Source organism: Daktulosphaira vitifoliae, unplaced genomic scaffold (assembly GCF_025091365.1).
Source record: "Daktulosphaira vitifoliae isolate Bord-2020 unplaced genomic scaffold, ASM2509136v1 Scaffold_1, whole genome shotgun sequence".
In the NCBI taxonomy this organism is placed as follows: domain Eukaryota; kingdom Metazoa; phylum Arthropoda; class Insecta; order Hemiptera; family Phylloxeridae; genus Daktulosphaira; species Daktulosphaira vitifoliae.
The window spans coordinates 7,847,522-7,874,725 of record NW_026099572.1 but is presented as its reverse complement, the minus strand read 5'-3'; the positions used below and the strand labels follow the sequence as shown (position 1 = coordinate 7,874,725).

Below are 27,204 nucleotides of genomic sequence, written 5' to 3'. Positions count from 1 at the left end.
TGTAGTATTTTTTTGTATATAAAAAAAAAAAATAAAATATATATAAACATAAAAATTATCCCAATACCTCACATATTTGGTTAAATGTGTCAGCTAAAGATAGAATTTTATTTTTTAAAAACAACAATCTAGCTATCTCCGTGCAGTTTAGTGTTATCTTTGGCTGAATTAATTTTAGCCCCTTTTTTAGTTTATGTAATGGAGTTTTTTCATATAATGTGAATTTGTCGTCTGTATACCTTACTTTGGGAATAGCTTCTATTATAGTTTTAAAATCTTTGATTGAATAATTTAAAGAGTAAAATGGCGATATTACGATAATTTTTGTTTCATTCTTTTGAATGTCATATAGTATTTAAATAAATTTTTTATTATGGTGATCTAATTGTATAATATAATGATTGATCTGAGGTTCGTCCATGTTTACTGAAATGTTTATTATATATTTATTTTATTGATATTATAACATTTTAAATTATGATACCACTATCTTTTGTTTTAACTATAATATATTTTACAATATTCGAAAAATTCCCACTACTATATATATATATATACGTACAGTGTTTTTTTTTTTTTTTTTTTTATACATATTTATTATCAATAAACAACACACATAATGAATGAAAGTTGTTAGTATATTATATTCTTATTTATTTTTTTTTTTTTTAAATATGTGTATTTTTTTTTTTTATATATAATGTTTATGTTTTCTACAATTATTATTTTAAATTTATAACAGTATGTTGAAGTACAAATGGAGTACTTCTCCCATAATTATCAATTGCTCTTATGGCTATATAAAACATGCCTGGTTGGTGAAATAAAATATCACACGCTATTGGTAGTTGCATACTAGACACCCGCCCTATTAAAAACCACATGTTTATGTGCAGAGTAGTATTTTCCTCACTCCTAAAACCATACATTTCATAATTCTTTATGTACGCATGAAATGGATTGATCTTCACATTCCATATTAATTTTACCAAGTTGTTGTTAGTTATCATTTTGAGTGTCGGAGTCGGGGGAAGTTTTTTTTTTAATTTTTTCGGTGCTGGTAATGGTGGTGGATATTTTTGTTTTCTAGTTGTTATAGTCATATTCTAAAAAAAAATCGAGCTTATAATATGTAAGGAACTTAAGTCGAGACGTTATCTTATCTACAACAATTTTTTTAATAAATCATAAAATGTTCCTCTCCCTTTTCTTTTTTTTATAAAAGTAAGATGTGCAAAATATATAATTTTATATAACATATATATAATAGTAAGTAGCTATATTCATAGTATAATTAAGTGAAAATATATATATATATTTTTTTTTTCTTTGACATAATTGTAAATAGTATAATATCAAAGCAAAAAAAAATAATAATAATATATGTAAAATAGTAATAATAAAAAAAATCAAAATAGAAATAGTTCTTCGATGTTTATATATTCATTGATTTGATTGATTAATTACATTTTTCAGCTATATAAAAAATAAGTTTATATTGATCGATATGTAGCTTTAAAAATGTGTTTTGGTTTAATAATAGCACTATTATTTTGTCGTTACTGTTATAATAAAAAAAAAAAAACAGCAAGGGGGGTCGCGGCACAATGGTGACGTGGTATAGATGGATCAAGTATAATGATAAAGATAGTACCCAATCCAACCTGCAACAAAAAATTTGTTACAGAGTGTTAAACGCTCACGGTGTGCTAAAAAAAATATTCTTATCTTTGCGAATAAAATTTTCGAGCTCTTTTATTAAAAAAAAATAGTATGTCGTTAAGTAGTTTTTCCAGCATTGGCAAATTATACAATGTTTTATTATATAAAGAGATATGACAATAGAAAAAAGTAGAATCTTATTATATCATAAATATTTAAAAATTTTCCAATACTGAAAAAATTACTTAACGCTCTCCGATTTTTAATAAAAGAATTTGGTGACAATATTTTAGGAAAATTATTCACATAAATGGTAATATTTTTTTAGATCTCCGTTAGTGTGGTTTTTATACATAACTTGAGTTTTTTACAGACATGTTCAGAGACAATTTTCAAATTAATTTTCTTTTATCAAGTCCATACACATAGTTTTTATTTGGATTCCATATAGTGAATGCGTTTGTTTAATGCTAATGAAAATTTGTAATAATATATTAAATTCTAATAAATCAACTCAAATTTAAATATAATTTCTATTATTTGAAATTCTGTATTATTTATTTAATTAAAGTTATTGAAATCAAAGATAGTGTCAATCAACATTGAAGTATTATTATATTATTGTGATGACCTTGGGACCAACCGTCAACCGTATACTTATTACATTTTATTAATAACCTATTTTACTTTATTAGTTTTCTATATTTTGATATACTCATCGTGACATACTAATTTTTGTACACAATCTTATACTGTTTGGCAATGAAAAATATTACAATGATAAATTATACACTTGGTTACATTTTAAAGTATTATCTGTATTTATTTTAATAAAATTAATATTTTCATACTACATTTTATTTTATTCAAGAATAATTAAGTAATATTTTCCTGCGATAATACATAAATAATTATTATAAATGTAAAGTATATGACTTATACATTGTAAATAAGACAAATGATTAATTTGTTTTACCGCATTTTAGATTTTTCTAAATAGACTGAATTGTTCCATATAAACTAAATTCATTTAATATTAAAAATTATTTTTCACGTTTACCTAACTCATATATTATCATTAATTAAAATGAATTTCTATTTTTGTTTTAGAATAATACTTTTTGTTGTGTGTTTTATTCCCATACCTACGTTTTCAACTAAGTCGCCAAGCTCCATAATAAATAATATAGAGGTAATATCTGTAATTATTATTATTTTATACATAAATTCCTATTATTAAGTAGCTTGGGGTATCTTCTTTTATACTATAGTAACTCAAAAAAATTAATGTAAAATGATATTTTTCTATGATTAAAATTATGTATAAAATTAGTTAATAGTTGGTCTTGTATAAGCATGAGAATAACTGAGTTACAATGTATTTATTGAATTAAATGATATAATATAATTTTCATTCGGGATATGAGTACAGCCATCTTATGAGAAGATGTAAAATATAGAAAAACAAAGAAATGTTTGAAAATTTATTAATATAATAATAATTTGAAATAGAAATTTTTGTGATTAATTATCACACATAAATTATCAATAACACCACTTATACTAGCAGCTATATAAGCTTGTGATGACTGTGAGTCTTATCAATAAATACCGCCAGTAGTATAGTGGGTTCTATATCTTTGCAAAAGAGTCTTCATTTGTATTGACCCATTCCAAAATTAGATTAGGCTGGCTAACATCGTACAAACGTTATCGAATTTATTTATTTAAACAATATTTTATTCTAATGATCACATAATTTTTCTGATTTCCTATTTAATTTATGTACTCATTATACTTAACTCTAAACCTTATAAATCTACTGAGAAATATAGGTTTACCTTAGTAATGTTGGAAATAAGGTTAAAAATAAATATGCTTCGATTTTTTATGAAATTATAACTTTTTCCGTGTCACTTCTTACACTTGTTGAAAGTTCGTAAAGTAAAAGAGTAGTGGTTTGGATTGACTGTTTTTGTGCCCTTTTATACTAAATTTAATTCATCTATAAGTGCAAGTATCACGACCTTTTATTAATTGTTTTTTACTTGATTGCGTTAGTTATAATATATTATTTTACATAAAATAGGTGTTTTGTCACAACTAAAGAATTTTTTATAGTAAATTTGTATCAATGAAATTTTAGACATATTTTTCGGAATAGTTTAAAGAATTGACATGAATAATATATATTTAACTTGATGACTAATAGACAATAATTTATAGACTAATGAAAATTTAAGATTTATAAAAATAGACTGAATTGTTTTTTATAAACTAAATTAATTTAATAATAAGACTAACTTATAATATGACATTTAAAAAAAGCGACACCGCTCCCTACCTACTCGAATTTAATATTTAATAGAATTCACACCACCTTTTGTGGGTAGGGGATAAAAAATACTTCGTAAGAGGCGAGTAATGAGGTTGTGTCAGATCGTTAAACGGCGTAAAATTTTTGTCAAATAGTATGAGGTGTCCTGAACAAAACTTAGGCGAATTGTCCCATCTCGGATGTACATAGGGACAACAGGTGAGAGGGAATAAAGTAGTTAAAAACGGAGAAGACCTAAAGAATAAGGTGCTTAATACCAGCCGGACAACTTGTGCGGTAGCTGTTTCACCAGTCATGTGTAGAGATCTGCCCAACGCTTGTAGTGTCAACTTTATAGACACATCACCACTTAACTCTAGGCTGGACTCGTGTATAAGAGAGAAGATAGATCCAAAGTAAGAATAGGTACTTGGAATGTTGGAACATTAACTGTTAGAAGTAGAGAATTAGTAGAAGTATTGAAGAGGAGAAAAGTTAACATTTGTTGTGTGCAGAAAACTAAGTGGAAAGGAGAGAAATTGAAGGAAATAGATGAGGGTTATAAAATAATATACCCAGGGAAGTCTAATACAAGGAATGGTGTAGGTATAATAATGGATGAGGTGATGAAAAGTAAAGTAGTAGAAGTAGCTAGGATAAGTGACAAAATTGTAGTCATAAAATTGATATTTGAAGAAATAGCGCTGTATGTAATAAGTGACTATGCTCCACAAGTAGGATGTGATGAAATAGACAAGGAAGTGTTTTGGAGAGAGATAAATGAGGTGATGCAAACGGTACCTGGCAATGAGGTGCAATGATAGGTGAAGATATGAATGCTCGTGTAGGTAATAAGAGGAGAGGATATGAAAGAGTACATGGAGGGTATGGTTTTAGTGGGAAGAATGAGGCTGGAGAAAGAATCCTCAATTTCGCAATATCGTATGATCTTGCTGTGGTTAATACTTATTTTGGAAAGAGGGAAGAACATTATATAACTTATAAGAGTGGTAGGAATAGATCACAGATTATTTTATGTGGAAGAGAGAGAGCGTAAAGCGAGTAGAAGATTGTAAAGTTATACCAGGCTAGAGTGTAACTACACAACATAGACTGATGGTATTGGAGTTATCAAAAAGAGAATATACAAAAATATAAGTAATACATGGGAAAAATCGAAGATCCGGTAGTGAAAATTGAATGGTGAAAATGAAAAAGAGTTTGCAAAAACGGTAAGAGAGGACGGTGTGGAATGTCAAAGGAGACATAAATGATGTGTGGAATAGATTTGCTACTTGTGGAAAAAATACTGCATAGGAAATTGTTGGTGAGAGTAGGAACAGAATGCCAGGAATCAAGAAAACCTGGTGGTGGGATGATAACGTTCATAAAATCGTGGAAAGTAAGAAAAATCAATTTAAAGTATGGCAGAAGAGCAAAAGGAGAAAAGGTTGGATGGAGTAAACGCTTGTGCAAAGAAGCCAAGTGTGCAGTATGTAAAGCGAATTTTAAAAGGTATGATGAGTTGTATGATAGGCTAGTGTCATAAAAAAAGGAGTGGTAGAAAAAATGTATTTAGAGTTAAACTAATTGGCAATAATTGAATATATGTTATATTTATATTTTGTCATAAAAAAAAGTTAAGTAGGTTAATGTTTTGTATATTGAGATGGTGAAATCCAATAAATAATTTTTTTTAATATGAAAAACAAAGAGACGATAATCAAATTGAATATGAGTATAAATATTATGTTAACCAGAGTTTTGAAATTCGTTTAGCAACAATATGAAAATAAAAGCATATGGCATATAATCATAAATTCTTTGTTTTGATATAGTGACCACTCCTATTTTAACACGCTTATATTAGTTTCACATGTATGTTGTTTGTATATTGTTTGTATGTTGTAAGTTTGTAACTCCACGCGGCACGTGTTATTATGTCGCGTATCCCGTCGTCTATGACCTTGAGACTAGACCGTCGTATTGCATTCACCCCACCCCGCTCACCAGTCGGCGCCAACACTATTTTTTTCTGTATATTTCTGTACAATTTTGAGTATTTGACTGACCAACACCGCGGTGCAAAGTCCAGCAAGTGCCGCACGGCCGACGACGTACATATACTACGCTAATGATACCGTAGTATTCTTCCTGTTGTCAAAGTGGCAACGTCAATAAACCGATCTCCACTCGCGCACCGTTGCCATCAACGCTGCTAACCTTTTGACGCCCGAGGATCACCCCGGACATCGCGTCGTCGACGCCAACGAAAGTGCCACGATATTATGCGAAGATTATATATTCCTACCGCCACCGCTAATATTAATATATATATTAATATTAATACGTATATACGTATATGTTAATATTCATTTATATATTCCTACAGCCGACTCCTCTGCCGCCGTATATGCCTCGCGCCCCGCCCGCCAACAAAATACAGCTATACCTCGTGCATGATACGTTTACGTACTTAAGTCGCTTTACATGTATATATATATTCTAATTACTATTAAAACTTATATATTAATACGCTTTATTCTCATTAAGAGATATATAGGGTATTTATTCCGATTACAAAGGATGATTCCCGTATCGTCATTTTACGTCACTACCTCCACGTTGCGCGCCTGCTGCTTTCCTTGGATGTGGTAGCCGTTTCTCAGACTCCCTCTCCGGAATCGAACCCTGATTCCCCTTTACCCGTTATAACCATGATATTGATAGTAACTACTATCATAACATGTAACTAAAAAGTGAAAAATAAATATAGTTTAAAAAAACTAAAAAACACGCTTTTAAAGAACATCGAACTAAAAAGTAAAAAATAATTTTTAGTTCGATGTTCTTTAAAAGCGTGTTTTTTAGTTTTTTTAAACTATATTTATTTTTTGTCGTAAAATATAGATCGCAAGTAAATTACTTCTGTATGACGCACAATGAAACGTGCAACAATTAAGGAGAAGAATTTTACGACTCTTAATATTTAATGGTTATGTTATAGAAATAATAAACTGTGTGTGTTTACGTAAATTGCAAGTGTTCAGTTGTTGGGCGCCAAGCCTTAATGGCTAAATTGTTATTTTTTGTATAGGTATTAAATATAAACTAAATATTAATGTTTAACGCAAGCTGTTGCGTCCTGAATGGTGACTAAATAGCTATTAATAATATTTTCCCTTTTTTTTTTATCTGTTATTTGCTTGACAAAAGTTATTCTTGATTTACCTTAAGTTTATTTTTCTAATTTTTATAACATGCTTAGAAATATAATTTCTTACCTTATGTCCAGCTAACTTGATCGTTTGTTGTAAAAATAATATAAATAAAAACAGCACTGACTTTTATCTACTTATTAATTTTTGTAAAATTATGCAAATTATTAAACTTGAAATATTACTTCACTGTAGTTCCTTTCTATACTTGGTGTCTAAGTATATGTGTTACTTTATATTTTAAAATAAAAATTTATATAACCAGATAGCTTATGAGAACCAATCCCTAGTGACACGTTATAAACTATTGTTTTACGAATAGTTTTAACCGCTAGATGTGCTAGGGTAATGACTTCAACAAACTATCAATATTTTATGAAATTGTGTGTTTGACATGAGAGTCGACAGAGTTAGAGACAGGCTGGCTACACCATCGGAGATTACTCTCGTCGATGCACGGACCTTACAGAGTCAAAACTGCTTGCCGAAAAGAACGTAATGTAATATGAGAATCAATCCCTAGTGACACGTCACAAACTATTGTTTTACCAATAATTTCAACCGCTAGATGTGCTAGGGTAATGATCTCGCAAAACCATCAGTATCTTGTGCAATCAATCAAACACGTATCTACTTAAATTTAAAGTACATTCTACGATCTCCTTAGTGGCACATCACAAACTATTGTATTGCAATAGTTTCAACCGCTAGATGTGCTAAGGTAGATTTTCGAAATGCACTTATTAAATAGACACTCCACTTGTAGAATTAAAAAAAATTCTTAATTGGAACAACTCACAAAATACAAAATAAAAAATTTAATTGTCTTTATAATTCATAATAATATAAAATTAAAAAAATAAATAAAATAAAAAGTTTAAGTTATTATTGTTTTTATTACATTACTTATAAGATAGTTAGATAAAAAACACCAAGTGTTTCTAAGTCCAAGAGAGCACAATCGCGAAACAGTCTGGTGCAGAAACACTTTATGGCCAGATTTTTAGAAAAAAAAAAAAGGTGGTAAATGAGCTAAAAATCGCTCTTTTATAGGCCTGTTTTATGAGGAGGAGACTTAATGTTTTATATTTTAATTGCAAAATCCTTCTCATTGGCTAGTCAAGTAAACTTGAATAGACCTATGCGCAATTGATTATTCTACTAATTTGAGTTTATGTTTCATATGTGTATTGGTGTTTTATATCTATCATCTCTCATAATAATGTGGTTTAATATAAAAATCATCAATATAAACATATAAAAAAAAATAAAATCATAAGTGCTAAATATCTATGATACTAGGAACGAAGGAAGGCGAGAAAGAAATCAATATACTTGCAAAAGTAAGAGCGAAAAGGTCTCGATCATCATTATAATATGTGTATAAAAAATTTTGATAATAAGTTACTTTCTAGTGATGATGATGTAAAGAAATATGGAAAGAGTATTTTGAAAAATTACTGAATGGGAGGAAGTAATATTTGAATTAGTTACAATTTAAATATTATTTTATTAATTAAAAATTTTCATAATTTTTTTTATACGACCAATCTTATACGTTTTAAAATACTATTTCATTATTAATTTGATTTTTATACTACTAGAGGCAATATAATCTATTTAAATGTTTAGCATTGATCGTTAGTAAATTAGCATTAAAAGTAGAAAAATACGAATGTTAAAATTTTCAATAGTTTCCAAGAAAATTAGTGTACAAATTTTAGTTAAAATTTTTATAATTTATGTTGAACTCAATGATTTTTTTTTTTCATAAAATTTTTATTGTGTACGAAATTGTTCTTTAACATTATCCTTGAAATTATTTTAAATTTATAAAATATATTTTTTTATTTAAACAGATATAAATTTTTATTCTGTCAGTGCTTCAGTTCAATTACTATTTAAATTTTTGATAAATGTAACGTTAAAATAGACGAAGAACTTTTTATAAATATTTATTTTTCAGCTATTTCATAAATAAGATTTTATTTAATGGTACCAAAATTTAAGAAATGCGTTTTTAACTTACTTTTGTTAGTAATATCACTAATTTTTGGTCTTTACTATTAAAATAAAATGTAATTAGGCATTAATCATAAAAAATAATGTCAAGTGATATGATTATTAATAAAATTTGAAAAACATTTTAGTGATAAATTATAGATTTGGTTAAATTGTAAATTATTATATATATTTTTTTAGAAACAATTTGTATTTTTATACTACATTTCATTTATAAATGATTATTAAAAATTCAACTAGAAATCAGTAATCCAATGAAGAAATTAATAACTATGACTTGAAGCCTGCAATTATAATTATTGTCATAATTATTATTTACACTTACTACAATAATGTGTTAAGATGTCTTCTTAATACACCTTATAATAATTGATAATTTGCTTATTAAATATAATATACTTAGAACAGTGAATTACTATAATCTTAAATATGATTCAAACCTGTATAAAACTCCATTTCATAATGGAACTTCATTAATTTTTGTACGTTATTACCCACAAAGTATTGAATTCGTGGAATAGCGAGTACCCTTTGTACTCTATATAGGGATTTAGTAAATAAGGAAACGAGTTTCTATTGTTCTCATTGTTTATAAAAATTTACCTGTTTCCTTACTTACTGGTCATTCTATATTTTACTAAATATATCAAATATATTTATTTACAAAATTTTTTATTTTATAAATTATTGAGTAAATTTTATTAAACGGATCACATTATATAAAAAAAAAAATGACATTTATCTATAAAGGCATAAACATGGTCTAGCATATTCTGATAACTCTTATAACTTTTGATAAAATTAACATCTTGCAGTAATTTTTTTGTTTAATGTTGTTCACTCAGAGACAATCTTAAAATTATATTTATATTATTATTTGCGTTTAATTAAACGATAAAATGAAAATTTAATTTGTTTATTATTTTAAAATTATCATTTTTTTAGCCATTTTCTTACAAACATTTTTAATAGGTCGATAATAAATTTAGGATAAGTAACTTTTGAGGTACAAACATTTTTATACATATGGTGGTTATGTAGAGTTCATGGTTGCAGCTCTTACTAAAGTATATTTATAATGCATACTCCAACCGCGTTAAATATCTCCATTTTATGTACTAATATGCTTGTAACTCAATCAGTATTTATCCTAAAAGTTTTTATTGACTATTGACATATTTTATGAGAAATGGTATTAAAAATTAAAATACGTAACTTTTGAAATAATTATAATATAAAAAAAATCCCATCTTATATTTTTTATTATTAAAAATATATAATAAAATATTTTTTTACTGTAGGCTACAAATTAATAAATTATTTGAAAAATAAAATTATAGCTAATTGTTAATTGTATCAAAAGTTATGAGAGATTTTATCTTTAAGTTATATATAATAATATATTCCATAAATTACTAAATAACTTTATTGCATTCATTTTTGTTAGCAAGAAAATCCCATAGCATGTTACATCGCACAAGAATCATTTTTATTATTAATCAAATTTGCTATTAATGATTTGGAAATTAGTATTAAAACAATGGAAAAGAATGCAAAACAATTTCAAATAGATATTGACGCTTTGAAAGAAGAACTCAATGCGGAGGATATTGAATTAGGTATTGGAGATTTAATTTTTTAACCTTATAGAAAGTGGAAGAGATCAAATTGATTATATATTTTAATACAATTCGCATTTTTCTATGATTTGTTTAAAAATAATGTATGCACATTTAAATTAAGTTAAAATAATTATTTTCGTTATAAATCAAAAAATGGAAAAAGTATGTAAAAATATGGAGGCAATAGATAAAGAAGAGGGTAATCGTATAAAATAATAGAGAATAAATAAAATTATAGTGATCTCGGGGTTCCCTTTCAGATTTCCTATTCTTCTCTAATAATTTTTACGCAAAAAATTATTTACAATTAAAAAGCACAAATAAATATTTTTATTTTTTATATTGTGTATTCTTATATGACACAGTACACGTTTCACAGTCCATACAATTGCTAATAACAGGGATCGAAAACACACGCTAGCCATACTTCAGATTAATTTTTTACCGAGGGTTACAAAACGAAAAGCCATAAAAATATAATATTAGCAAAAATACAGGCTGATTTTTTTTATCATAACCCACTCAATTACTTACAGAATAAGAGTAATTTAACCTTTTTTTTTTGTTTACCATTACCAAAATAATTACAAATTTTAAAATCGCTAATTTTCGAAATTTTTTCAATTTTTTTTACTAAAAACTACCATAACTTTTTAAAAAAAGAACATATCAATATAACTTTTTTATTTATAGACGATTGATGTCTTTACCTATCATTTGGCATATATTTTTTCTAAATCTAACCCTTTATCTGCCCACAGGGGGGGTTTAAAATTATAACTTTTTCACAAAAAATTTACTTTTTCAACTTGACTTTTGAAAATGTTCCGGAAAGTCTGACACTTTTATATTAAAGATAATGTAATATACTTTATTATGAAAAAAAAAAAAAGACTACTCTTCATGGTGAAAATGGCTACCAAATGCTATTTTTGTGTGAAAATTCTCGATATTATTTTTTACATTTTTAACTTTACAATGCTATAACTTTTTGAAAAATATATGGATCAATACAATTTTTTTATGAGAAATAATATTTTTTAATAATCCCTTTTTCATTCGACATATTTTATCTTAATCGGGATATTAATAAGGAACTAGCAGATCATGTAGCTTTTGGAATAATACATCAATTTTTTAAAATTAAACACTATCTAAAGATTTGCATCGAAGCGTTTTTTTTTATAGTGATTTTAATCTCTGTCAGATATCATTATACTTCATCCAACTATGCCACATCACCACTGTGCCGCGACCCCCCTGTGCTGGGTTTTTTTAGTATATTGCTTATTATGATATATATAATTTTAGCCTTTGAGGGTAGAAAATTCAATGCAATCTCCTCCTATTTTTTCACCACTAGATCTTATCAATTAGCTAATAAAGATATAGAATAAGTATTATTTTAAATAATAAAAATATTGGCGTACACATAGAGTATAATTTGGGTGTTTTGTATAGCGATCGTGATAAATATCTATTTGGTCGGGTTGGAAGCGTTGCATAAAAAATATTTTCGTTAAAAATTATGAAATAAGTGTTATTTCAACAGAATTAATAAAAAAATATTTTTTGAAATTTTAATATAAGTATTTTTAGATATTTGTGGAGCGAAATAATTTTTCTTCATGTTCTAATTTTATTCTGACGCACATATAAATGTTAACAGAATTTTTTTGGTTTTTTTTAGGTGATGTAATAAAATTAGAATTTCTTATTAACAGAGTATTTAAAAACGTACAAAATTCTGAAAACAATTTAAAAAATGACATTTTGAAGAAAGATGAAAATAATGAGGGCACTGTGACAAAAGAATATGCTGAAAAAGATATTTTGAAAAGCGAATTGTTTAAACGATTACCTAAAAAGATCCTAGATTTTGTTCTCGTAAAATTTACAAATGACCAAAATCAATTCAATTACAGAGGTAATAATCATAACTTTTTTAGGTATTAAAATATTTATTAAAATTATCAATTGCAATGGTTTAAATTCATGTTTTTTTCTATTTCGACACATGCCGTTTGATTATTGATATAAATGGATCTACATCAATACCACGACAACATTTCAACACCGCGACCATTACGCGCTAGATATATTTATGACATTTTGTGATAGGACTTTCATTGCAATAATCTAGTCGACAATGGTTTTGATGGTAGAGACCCGTGTGTCGTTTATTATTGATGAATACAATAGATTAGTTTGGGTAGGCTTTATTAAAAAAATACCGAAAAGATGAACGCCTAATAAAAATATAATAGTTCGCATAATATCACGGCACTTACGCTGGCTTCGGTTATCATGTGACCTATCAACCAAGTTAAAAATAATTAATGTTTCATCATACATTTTTAAAATATTCATCAATTAATAGAATTTTTAGGTTTTTTGAATATTCTCAAAGAAATTATTTAGTTCTATTTTTGTTTTAAATGCTATAGTCTCCTGTAATAGTTTGCAGAAGAATATTTCCGCTGTCGAGAATATTTTCACGATAGTATTTTTCATGAATATTAAAGTTGGCATTTTGAATCCCTCCCCCCTGTGGGTAAGGAAAGATTCAGATTTATAAAAAAAATATACAAAATAATAGGTAAATACCTCATGTATCTATACAAAAAATTATATTGATCCATACATTTTTCAAAAAATTATGGCAGTTTTATGTAAAAAAATTGAAAAAATGTCGAAAATTGTCGATTTTTAAATTTGTAATTTTTTTGAAGATTTCCCTCATTTACGGGGAACGAGGAAATTTTTTCAATTTTTGAGAGTAATGTCTTTGACTAGATACGATTTGTGATCTTTTGACGTATCGTTGAAAGAAATTGGTTCGGTGACAGCTAAGAAAATGTAGTAACAAACACAAAAAAAATAAAAAACCCAACGTAGGGGGGCCGTGGCATAGTTGAGTCAAGTATAATGATACCTGACAGTAATTTTAAAATTTTTTACAATTTTAAAATTAAATTTAAAAAAAAAATTATTAATTAACACATCTAGTAAAATTAATACCTTCTCAGCTTCGCATCGAAGTTAAAATACGATTTTTGTAAAAAAATTATTTGTTATACTTTTAACTCTATAATGCTATTTCTTTCAACAATACGTCAAAAGATCACAAATCGTATCTAGTCGATTACCCTCAAAATTGAAAAAATTTCCTTTGTTCTCTGTAAATGGGAAACATCTCCAAAAAAATTACAAATTATAAAATTGATGATTTTCGGCATTTTTTAAATTTTTTCACTTAAAACTGCCATATTTTTTTAAAATTTGTATATAATATAATTGTTTTTTGTAGATGCATGATGTCTTAACTTATCATTTGTTATACTTTTTTTATAAATCTGACCCATTACCTGCCCACAGGGGGACAATTTTTTTACAAAAAATTTACTTTTTCAACTTGATTTTTGAAAATGTTTCGGAAGGTGTGACACTTTTATATATATCATAAATTATAGATAATGTAATATACTTCATTTTGAGAAAACAAAATTTCGGACTTTAATCTGCCTTCATGTTGAAAGTAGTTACCGAATGCTATTTTTGTGTGAAAATTCTTAATTTTATATTTCAAATTTTTAACTTTAACTTATTGAAAAATGTATGGATCAATACAATTTTTTTATGAAAAATAATATTTATATACTTCTTTTGTTTGACATATTTTTCTTTTAATTAAAACCATTCATTTGGTCATGATTTGGTTAATTTCATGATTACTGTGTATACATATGATGATAATGTGTATACATTACAAACATGGCATTATACCATGATAAGAAATTAGATAAGGCAATTATTACTTATCACTCTCATTCAAAAGTATATTNATGGGCCACCTTGTATATAATGATCTTTATAATTCTGTTTATTTAATTCACTTTTTTTTTAAATAAAAACCCAAGTTGCGTTTTTGTATTTAAAAGAAAACAACAATTTGGATTAAGGCGTGTAAAAAGAAGAAGAAGATATTAATTTATTATATTTGTATTTATTAAATTAAAAATATAAATAAAAAATGATTATTATTTTTGAAAATACTAGTTACTCAAGTATTGATAATAATTTTACAATTTTATTTCTTTTCAGGTCTTATGTTAAATTTTCTTAATTTGTATCAAAATAAAAAATCTGACCATTTCATTTTTATTCCTGAGGATAATGAATGGAAAATAAAATTCTGAAACTAGACCTTCTCATAGTTTATAAGAATTTAATATAACTTTATTAAAACTATTTGTTCCGTGATATATTTATTCATAAATGTTTAAATTTATTTTTGGTTATTGATGTTCAGAGAAAAAATTTATTATATTATTTATTGTTTATTATAACATTTCTATAACTAAGTAGCTATAGAATTAAATAATCATTATGATTACTAATTGACACAAATGGCGAAGAACTCTAAATAATAAGTTTTACAAGACAAACAAAACAAAGTTCACAATTCTATGCTATTTAATAATTTATTAATTTTTTGCAAGAGTCCCTTGTCGAAATTACTACACTTATAATAATAAAAATTTCTTTGTTTAATATATCGTGTTTTTTTTAACATGAGAGTTAAAAAATAGAATAATAAAAATTATGAGTTGTATAGTATTTTTTACGATATGTATTACATTTATTCAAATATTATCAATTTTATATATCTGTCAAATAAATCTTTGTAATTTTTCTAATTCCAACTCTAAAATAAAATGTTAATTATTGTATAATGTGAGTTTAAAACTTACTTTCCACAAAATAGTACTTTTTTACTTCATAATTAGTTTCAATATGGAATAACTAATTTTTATACGTAAAGTATGTGAGTAATTTGTATTAGTACAGATGGATAGCTGTACTATATTATTATATTAACATAAAAAAAACTGATCTAGAAGAGTATTCTGACGCGGTCGCATTGCACTTCCGGCTTTACCGCTGGATGGCGACTGCGACACAGCTACCTCTCCTCGTCCGACAGGTCGCGCGACGCCGAGTGACCGCGGGTGACGAGAACCGGTCCAGGCCGCCGGCCACTAACAACAAGAAATATTATCATTAACGTTTTGGCGATTGTCTACTTCCTTTGAGAACTAATTTTGTTTGTTTATGTAATCTTACGGATATAGAAATTGTAAAATATAGTTTTTATTTAGTTTTTACTTTTATTTTATTAATGTTTGGTCCAGTTTTATACCACGCCTTTTCACTATTATATGGCGTCTTGGCAACACTGCTTGTGCCACTACAACTGGTTATTCGATGGAGTAACGCTATAATCTCTTTTTAATTGATACCTTATATGTATTGTGCGTCTATAGAATGCAAAGTCGTGCGAGAACTTTTGGATCCGGACAGCATATACTTAAACAAGCCCACATTGCTAATCTAATATCCTTCACTTAACAAAATATTCTATTTAAGACTCATAGAGCCTCAAATAATCATTCTGAAATATTTGAGGAGTAAGTAATTATCCTCTCTAATACACCCTCTTCCTCTTTACAAGTAGTAATGACATTTCTAGAGCATTTTACTTTATCTTACAATTTAACATTTTATTCAACCAATACTAACAATAATAAATTTATAATAATTATAGTAATAAATAAAATAAAACCTTATGCTAGTACTAGATAAGGGTTGTGTAATTGAAGTATTGAACAATATCAATCGATATTTTATTAACACATAATATAATTTTTTTATATTTATCGTGATGGGCCGCTATAGCATGAAAATTTATTAGTCTAAGAAAATTCTTGGTTAATTCAATTTTTAATGTTTGATCACATTGTAATCCATTATTGTTAAAGAATTTCTTAAAGTAGCATTTATTCCAATCACCTTAAGCGAACGCACCATTTGATGCTCCTGTGCGTACACTTATGTCTATAACTGTTAAAATACTTTTTCTTCTAGTGTCGTGTTAATTTTTATAACTTAACATTTTTATTAAGTTTATAACATAGGGATGGCAGATACGATAATGATCATGCGTGTGAACTTCATTAGTGTTTTGTAAAATTAGGCTTATTATTTTTACTTAACAATTTGGCAATATTTTTGGACCATTTATGCTTATTGGAAAACTAATAATTTAACTGTGTTACGTCAATATTTTTGTGTTAAAATTCTAAAATTTGCATAGTTCAGGATAAAGCACTAGTAGACAAAGTATAGACGGTTCATAGTATGTGATAAAATATTATTTTATTTGAGCGAAGAACTGAACTTGCATCTATTCAAGCCCATACGATTTCGTGAAGGTTGATAAATGGCAAGTCAGAAGAAACTTGAATAAAATTTTAATAAAACATGATATTCTGATTTCGATAAATTTTATCTTGGATTAAAAAAATCTGGATACCACCACTACTGGGAACTATTAAATATATATATGAATCGATGATTGCAAAAACGACACGAGTCACATTTTTTGTGAAATTTAGATATTAGCAAAAACACATGCTAGTCATCTATTTTTATGTGTTGAGTGGAAAAACCGCTTCAGTCATAACGTTTTTACCCATTGGATTACTATTTAAAGATATGGTTGAGAGCAAAAACGTCTTTAGTCATTGACTTGTGTCGTTTCTACACTCAACAGTAAATAAACGCTTACACGTGTCTATTTTTAAATCAGTAATTTTATGATTGAATAGGACCTAAATATTTAATTACATAAATAGATTACAAAAAAATTATTTTCTCATTTCGTAGGTAGATATTTCAATGTTCAGTTTAGTTAGGTTGTTCTACAGTGATACGTCTTTAAGTACATTATTTTTAGTGAATTCGTAATTATTTAATTATGGAGAATAGTACACCAATTCGTAAGAGAGGTATTAGAAATGAATCATCTTATTCGAGAAATGTTATTAAAACTGCTAAAATTGAAGGCAAGGAACATATCAATTATAAAAATAAATTAATCCCAGCTAAGAAAATAGCTGAAACACTATGCAACTGTTCAATGAAATGTAATTTAAGTGAAATTGATAAGAAATTCGTATTTGGACATTTTTATAAAATTCCCAGTAAAAATGAACAGGATTTATTTCTTCAAGGGTTAATAATAAAAGAACATTGTAAAACTCATAGACCTCGCAATGAAAATGCAATTTTATTAGAACACAGTTTTAAGTATTATTGTTTGTTGGGATCTGATCGGAAAAAAGTGTGCAAAAGTGCGTTTCTCAAAATATATGGTGTAACGGAAAGACGTGTACGAACTATTAGAGAAAATCTTGTAAAAGGATTGACGCCTAATGATAAAAGAGGAAAATCAAAAAGCAACAATGCTATCCAACCTTCTGAGTTGAAACTTATGTATGATCATATATCTAGTTTTCCTGTAAAGCAAAGTCATTATTCAGGAAAAGAATTTTGTTATTTAAGTTGTGACTTAACTGTTAAAAAAATGCATGAATGTTTTTTAACCAAATATCCTACTTCGAATATTAAATATGAATATTACAATAAATACTTTAGAGAGAATTTCAATTTATCTTTTGGTAGACCACAAGTCGACACATGCTGTAAATGTGAAGATTTATCCAACAAAATAAAAAATAAATCTTTAAACGAAACTGCAAAAAAAACTGCTATTGCAGAAATGATAGTTCATAAACGTCAAGCCAAACAGTTTTATACTATACAGAAAAATTCTAGGGATGAATGTAAAATACGTAATGATCTTTTATGCCTCACATTTGATTACATGCAAAACTTACAACTCCCTAAAATACCCGTACAAGATCTTTTTTACCTTCGCCAGCTTACAATTAATTTGTTTGGAATTCATAATATGAAATCAGAAGATTCAATGTTTTTTTTATATCACGAAGGCGAAGCGTATAAAGGTCCTAATGAAGTGTGTACATTTTTGCTTACATATATTCAACAATGTGTTCCATCAGAAGTGAAAGAATTAAGGTTATTTTCTGACAATTGTCCTGGACAAAATAAAAATAATACTGTTGTGCGATTTTGTCAAGCTTTAGTTGATACGGGTCGGTTCGAAGTAGTAGAACATTATTTTCCTATACGAGGGCATTCTTTCTTAGATTGTGATAGAGATTTTGGTGTGATAAAACGTACTTTAAGAAAAATTGATAGAATTTATACATTACGTGAATATCTCAAGTTAATTATTCAGTCTAGTAATAAAAACAAGTTCAAAGTCCAACTTATAACACATTCAGACATTTTTGATTTTAAATCATGGTGGAATAAATATTATAAGAAAACATGCAATTCGGTAGAATCTTCAAAAAGATCAGTTCCACGTGACAAAAAAGTATGTTTAAATGTATCATTTTTTCACCACTACATTTATAAGAGGGGAATGGTAACAACTAGTGAAATTATTAAAAGCACCAATCAACATACTTTCTGGTTAACACTACCCGGAACAAATCAAATTGAACTACCAAAAGAAAATTATAAAGATATTTTACCAATAAATTCAAATAAAATGAAAGATATAAAAAAATCAGCATCTTACATAGCTCCTTCTAAAATAAATAATTCGTTTTGGAATGAAGTTTTGAACTGGCCAATAATTGAAAAATAAATTCAGAGTTTATGGAAAATTATAAAATAATTTTTTATGTATCAATAATTTATTAATTAATTATTGTGATAATGTGACTAAAATAAAGTAATTTTCTATGTATTAATAATTTATTAATTTAATATTGTGATAATGTGAACTTATAATCTAAAATAAAGTAATTTTCTATACATTAAAACATTTTTTTGTTTGGTATATTTACATTGAATGGAAAAACGTCATGGGTCAAAAAACTTTGAAAGCCAATAATAAAAAAACATCATATTATTTATGTACACAAATTATGTATAATAAGTGCTTGATATATTTCTACAAGTATTCATTTTTAAATAAGAATATTTTTCAGAATTATTTAAATTATACACTTTTTATCAATTATCCAAAAGTTTTAAAAAATTGACTCATGTCGTTTCTGCAATCATCGATTCAAATATATTTATATATTTATATGAACAAACTTATTTAATTTCTTTTCTTTTAAAGACTAGGTAGTCTTTTAAAGAAAAGATTTGAATATTTAGTCATCCAATTAAAACTTAAACTTTTTTATATTAAATTTTAAATAAAACAAAAAATATCAAAACTTTCAGTAACGAAATTTCTTTGTTCAGACTTCCCGTTATTGACTTACAACTGATATTAGATAGGTGCGTGAAATCATAGATTCTATTTCTATGGCGGCAACCATATATTTATTACCGGAGGTTTTTTTTAACTTCTTATAACTCTTACAAACTAAACATACCATAAAATACCTAAGAAGTATTTTTAAATGAAAAAAATACCATATATTTTATTATATACTTTTCAATGAGTTTTAATAGTTCGAAGTTTTAAAAATAATTAATTCAAGTATACGCTATTGCGGTGTATGACTGTTTATTGTCGTTATTACAATTGATATTTTGAGAAATTATTTCTATTCAATTGTTGACGTTTTTTTCCATAAAAATCAAAACAACTGTTACTTGTTTTTATGTCATATATTACACATGAAATTTATCGTTATTATATCTGTTAATAGATATTCGATTATAAAAAGATTTTTAAATAATGGTATTGTAGAAATTATACATAAAATAATTTAATTTAATTTTTGATGCTGCTTATAATTGAACATTAGATTATTAATTTTGTTCATACTCAACGCAATAAACACAATTCCGGCTTAATAAATATGTGTTGATTTCATACTTAAAAATATGTTATATAATTAATATGTAGTATTATTTTTTAATACGTGTAATAAATAATACATATACTTCATAAAAATATATCACCAATTCAGTGTTCCTCCGTAGATAAGATAAATATAAAATAATTATACCCTTACACAAAATTCAACTACTCTCTTACGCATTCTTAACGCCCACTTAAAAGATTGTATCATATTGACCAATCAAATACAACAAAAAATATCTTAAGAATCTCACCAGAGATCATTTTTTGGTGATATAAATATTTCAACATATAAAACGTATTGGTAATACGTTTTATATTTTAAATTATTTATTTTTATTATATACCTTAACACAAAAAAAACTTGATTAGATTGCATTGTATTCTATTACTTATTAAAGCATCATAACTTGGCTGGACGGAGTACTATCATAATAGTATCGTAGTCGAGGTTTCAAGTGTTGTATTTAATTTATGTAGAACAATCTTTTGTTCTAACTTATATTTTTAGTAGTTCAATAATAACGCAAAATATAGTTAATAAAGATATAATCAATCAAAATAAAAACATATAAAATATTGATACACTTAAAAAACGGATAAATAAATAATACACAAAATAAAAACTTAAAGTCACAAACGTACCACACGGAAAGAGATTACCTTCGGTACTCCCGAGGTCTTCTCTTCCTCTCTTCTAATTCATTCCGTTTCATCTTATATACTAAAATATTTTGTTTGTCTTTTTATAAAATTCATATAGTAATCATTTTCAAAAAGGTTTATAAATATTTACTTCCTGATCTAGTAACAATAATTCGGGGAATTACAATTAATCCAAACATTACAAAAGTGTTCTACTTCTAGGTTTACAAATAATAGACTATATTATATTTTAGTAATAATAGATCAAGAGATTCATAATGCCATAATTTTCAAAAATGTTTATAAATATTTACTTCTTGGTTTAGTAACAATAATTTGGGGAATTACAATTAATCTAAACATTACATAAGTGTTCTACTTCTAGGTTTACAAATAATAGACTATATTATATTTTTGTAATAATAGATTAAGAAATTCATAGTTAAACCAAACATTACAAAAATGCTTTGTTTTCAGTTTTATAAAATAATGACCTATATTACACAAGTAATTAAAAGTGTTCATTAAAGTTGTCGACCAGCCAGTCTGATCTCTGCTATAGTGCGGGCAAACAGAGTGTAGGACATTTACATAACATATTACGTATGACTTACCTAATTGTTTTTTTATTATAACACCCTTCCCGCCATTCCATTTGTTGTTTCTCTTTGTTTATTACAAATAGTAAGTAGTGTTTCCATCACATCACATTTATGTAATAACGAATATTGGAACTCGATGGAACATTTGGAAAATATTTATTTTCACCACAGGGGTAAAATAAAAGTAAAGTATTATGGCGATTTTTGATAGTGATAATAATATGAACGACACCATTACAAAACAGTATGCAGAAAAACTAATTTTTGAAATATTTTACAAATTGTTGAAAACAAATCTAAAATCAGTTTAGAAATGAATAGCGAAATTCCATAAAGAATACATACAAATATATTAAACCATAGAGTTTTTTTATTAGCTTCGATGCGAAGCTGAGAAGGTATTGGTTTTACTAAGATGTGTTTTTTTTTTGTGTCTGTTACCACTTTTTCTCAGCTGTCACCTAATGGATTTCTTTCAAAGATACGTCAAAAGATCACAAATCGTATCTAGTCAAAGACATTACTCTCAAAAATTGAAACAATTTCCCTCGTTCCCCGTAAATGGAGGAAACCTCCAAAAAAATTACAAANAGAAAAAATTTCCCTCGTTCCCCGTAAATGGAGGAAACCTCCAAAAAAATTACAAATTTTAAAATCGCTAATTTTCGAAATTTTCGAAATTTTTTTTAATAAAAACTCCCGTAACTTTTTCAAAAATAAACATATCAATATAGTTTTTTTTTTAATATATACATAATGTTCTTACTTGTCATTTGATATATTTTTTTATAAATTTGTCTCTTTACCTGCCCACGGGGGGATTTTAAATAACAACTTTTTCAACTTGATAACTTTTGAAACTTAACTTTTGAAAGTATACCGAAAAGTCTGACACTTTTATATATATTTTAAATTTAAGCTAATGTAATATACTTTAATTTGAAAAAAAAAAAAATTTGACCTCTGGACTTGTCTTCATGATGAAAATGGCTACCAAATGCTATTTTTGTGTGAAAATTCTCGATTTTATATTTTACATTTTTTACTTTAAAATGCTATAACTTTTTTAAAAATATATGGATCAATACAATTTTTTTACATGAAATAATATTTATATACTTCTTTCATTTGACATACTTTTTTTTTAAATCGAACTATTTTCCTTAATACAGGGGGGTTTCAAAACATAAAAATGCATATAGAAAGTAGAACTTTTTCAACTTAACTTTTGAAAGTGTTCCGGAAGGTCTGACACTTTTATATGTATCTTAAATTAAAGATAATGTAATATACTTTAATTTGAAAAAAAGAATTTGACCTCTGGACTTGTCTTCGTGGTGAAAATAGACATCAAAATTCATAAAAAATTACGATTTTTGTAAAATAATTCTTTTTTATATTTTTAACTTAATAATTCTATAACTTTTTGGAAAATGTGTGTATCAGTAAATTTTATTTATAGATGCTTGATGCCTTTTTTATTATTTGGTATATTTTTTTTATAAATTTGACCTTAGACCTGCCCACAGGGGGGATATAAAATGACAACTTTTTCACAAAAAATTAACTTTTGAAAATGTTCGGGAAGTTCTGACACTTTTACATATATATGAAATTAAAGCTAATGTAATGTTCTTTATTATGAAAAAAAGAATTTGACCTCTGGACTTGTCTTCATGGTGAAAACGGCTACCGAATGCTATTTTTGTGTGAAAATTCTCGATTTTATAATTTACATTTTTTACTTTAAAGTGCTATAACTTTTTAAAAAATGTATGGATCAATACAATTTTTTCATGAGAAGTAGTATTTATATACATCTTTCATTGGATATACTTTTTTTTTAAATCAGACTATTTCCCTATATATGGGGGGGCTTCAAATATAAAAAATGCATATAGAAAGTAGAACTTTTTCAACTTAACTTTTGAAAGTGTTCCGGAAGGTCTGACACTTTTATATATATCTTAAATTAAAGCTAATGTAATATACTTTAATTTGAAAAAAAGAATTTGACCTCTGGACTTGTCTTCGTGGTGAAAATAGACATCAAAATTCATAAAAAATTACGATTTTTGTAAAATAATTCTTTTTTATATTTTTAACTTAATAATTCTGTAACTTTTTGGAAAATGTGTGTATCAGTAAATTTTATTTATAGATGCTTGATGCCTTTTTTATTATTTGGTATATTTTTTTTATAAATTTGACCTTAGACCTGCCCACAGGGGGGATATAAAATGACAACTTTTTCACAAAAAATTAACTTTTGAAAATGTTCCGGAAGTTCTGACACTTTTACATATATATGAAATTAAAGCTAATGTAATGTTCTTTATTATGAAAAAAAGAATTTGACCTCTGGACTTGTCTTCATTGTGAACATGGCTACCGAATGCTATTTTTGTGTGAAAATTCTTGATTTTATTTTTTACATTTTTAACTTTACAATGCTATAACTTATTGAAAAGTGTATGGATCAACATAATTTTTTTATGAGAAATAAATTTTTTAATAATCCCTTTTTCATTCAGGATATTAACAAGAAAATAGCAGATCATGTAGCTTTTTGGAATAATCCACCAATTTTTTAAAATTAAACACTATCTAAAGATTTGTATCGAAGCGTTTTTTTTTTTGGTAGTGATTTTAATCACTGTCAGATATCATTATATTTGATCCAACTATGCCACATCACCACTGTGCCGTGACCCCCCTGTGCTGGGTTTTTGTTGTTTTATGTTATTATCATTTTAATTACAGTATGGTTGAATTTAAAATTATTATCTGTAAATTTAAAAAATTATACATTTATTTAAATTTTAAATTTATTAATTTTTATTTTATTATAATTTATTTGCAACTATGAAATATATTTTTTATATTTATACAGATTTAATTTATGATTAAGTTTAATTTTATTTAAATTTATAAAAGAACCGCCTATTGAATTATTATTTTTCTATCGCTATAAAAAATAAGTATATTTTTAACGATTACTAGCTTTAAAAATGTGTTTTGGTTTATCAATAACATTTTTATTTTTCTAATACTGTTAAAATAAAATGAAAATACCAATTATTAATAAGAAATAATATAGAGATGAATAAGAGATAAAAGAAGAATTTTGTTATTTAATAAACATTGAATAATTGCCAATGCTGGGAAAATTTCTTAACGTTCTACGATTTTCAAAAAATTATTTTTAATAAAAGAACTTGATGACTTTATTTGGGGAAAATCATTCACGTAATTGGGAATATTTTTTTAGTTCTCTGTTAGCATGGTTTTCATACAAAACATGAGCTTTTACAGACTTGTCGAGCGACAATTTTTGCAAATTTTTTTTTCTTTATCAAGTTCATACGCATAACTTATATTTGGAATCTATTTATGAGTGCCTCTTTCAATAATGACGATGTGCACACAGTAACCTCAAATTATTATTAGATGCTAATAAAAATTTCTAATGATGTATTATATTATAATAAACCAAAATAAATTTAAATTTACTTAATTTTATTTAAAATTCTATGTTATTCATTTCATTAATATTCTTGAACCTATAGATAGTGACAATGAACAATGATATATTGAAATATTATTATATTCTTGTGATGACTTCTGGTCCAACTGAAAACCATATTTTATTACATTTTATCATTTAACACATTTAAATTTTATTATTTTATTTTTTTATATTTTTGTTATATTCGTCATTGCGTATTAATTTTTGTTCTTTTACTATTTCACGTAGAAAAACAATACAATTATAAATTTTACACTTGTTTAAATTTTAAATTACTTTTCGTATTTATTTAAAAACAATCAATAGTTTTATAATAAATTTTATTTTACTCGAGAATGAATAAATAAAATTTACTTGCAATAACATACATAAAATTTGTATTAATACACAATATATGTACACAAAACAATTGATTAATTTGTTTTACCGCATTTTAGATTTTTCTAAATAAACTGAATTGTTCCATATAAACTAAATTCATTTAATAATAAAAAGTATTTTTCACGTATAACTAGCTCATATATAATCATTATTAAAAATGAATTTCTATTTTTGTTTTAGAATATCATTTTATATTAAGTGCTTTATACCCATACTTACATTTTCAAATAGAATGTCCTGCTTCGGAATACATGTGAGAAAACAAGTTTTTATAGACATTATTATTGTTTATACGTTTTTATTACTATTGTTTAGTGGCGTGAGTGCCCTTTTTACACATAATAATAATTGATAACCTGCTCATAAATTTATAAGCTTATGATAATATAATATTCCAAAATTATATTATATGTTTAATAAATNCTCATAAATTTATAAGCTTATAATAATATAATATTCCAAAATTATATTATATGTTTAATAAATAAATTACATATATTATATTTTCTAAGTAAAATATACTTGGAACAGTAAATGAGTATGGTCTTAAATCTGATTCAAATTGATATCAAATTCCTTGACGTAACGACTTTTTGAGTTCATTATTTTTTGCAAATTATTCCGCGAACTCGTGAAATAAGAATTTCTCTTTGGGTAATCTTCAAAATCTCTATTTTTAGTTGATAAACAATTAAAAGCAAAATAAAAAAAGAGTGAACTTGTGTCGAAAATTACTTAAAACGTATTTTTCTTCTATGCAATTTTATTTAATTCGCATTCTCGCTATAAATATAATAATTATATAAAAATTTATGTAAAATTTACACTGATACTATTTAACTTGCATCTATACAAAAGTTAGTAAATAAATCATTGGTAAAAAATAGATAAGTTAATACTTAGATATACCTCCATCTTAGTATACATTTTAATGTAGTAATATAAATTTGATATGAAATTATTTTGTTCTGAATATCTATAAACTTTTTAAGCTGTCATATTTAATAATAATAATTGTTTTGCAGACTGATGAATTAATAAGAGCTATTCTTGATCCATTTAATAAGGTGAAATGCTACAGATATTAAGAAAAAAATTTTTAATTAAATTTTTTTATATGTAACTTTGTAAAGAAGAGTACATTTCATTACCTAAAAAATTCTTTATTGTATAAATTAATGAAATAATGATTGTATAGACAATCCAAGGACACAATGTAAAGAAGTGTCTCCGACTAGTTAAGGATGTTACCTTTATTTTATTAAAAGATAATATACATATTCAAATAGCTTATAAAATATAATATTATAAAATTAAAAGAATAACTGTCTGATAACAAAATTAATTGAAATAAAAATTTAACTTTGGGTAGCCTTCCAAATCTCTAGTTATAGTCGGTAAACAAGTAGAAGTAAAAAACAAATTTGTGAACTTCTGTTGAAA

General features: G+C 25.9%; 3 protein-coding genes across 7 annotated transcripts in view; all 3 read left to right on the top strand.

Moving 5' to 3' along the window:
- Nucleotides 1-27,204, top strand: part of LOC126894990 (uncharacterized) — a 166,420-nt gene that overhangs the window by 24,827 nt on the left and 114,389 nt on the right. The gene's annotated exons all lie outside the window — the stretch shown is intronic.
- Nucleotides 2,697-15,397, top strand: LOC126895004 (uncharacterized). The gene is made up of 4 exons (XM_050666460.1): nt 2,697-2,854; nt 10,667-10,838; nt 12,532-12,768; nt 14,946-15,397. The coding sequence occupies exons 1-4, from the start codon at nt 2,750-2,752 to the stop codon at nt 15,038-15,040; spliced, it is 609 nt and encodes a 202-aa protein (XP_050522417.1). The 5' UTR covers nt 2,697-2,749; the 3' UTR covers nt 15,041-15,397.
- The window catches only part of LOC126894992 (uncharacterized), a 34,383-nt gene continuing 33,037 nt past the window's right edge, over nt 25,859-27,204 (top strand). For all 3 annotated transcript variants that reach the window (XM_050666412.1, XM_050666414.1, XM_050666413.1), the window contains exons 1-2: nt 25,859-26,014; nt 26,787-26,828. In XM_050666412.1, coding sequence (XP_050522369.1) covers nt 25,919-26,014; nt 26,787-26,828 — 138 coding nt within the window. In that variant the 5' untranslated portion in view covers nt 25,859-25,918. The remainder of the gene's footprint in view (nt 26,015-26,786; nt 26,829-27,204) is intronic.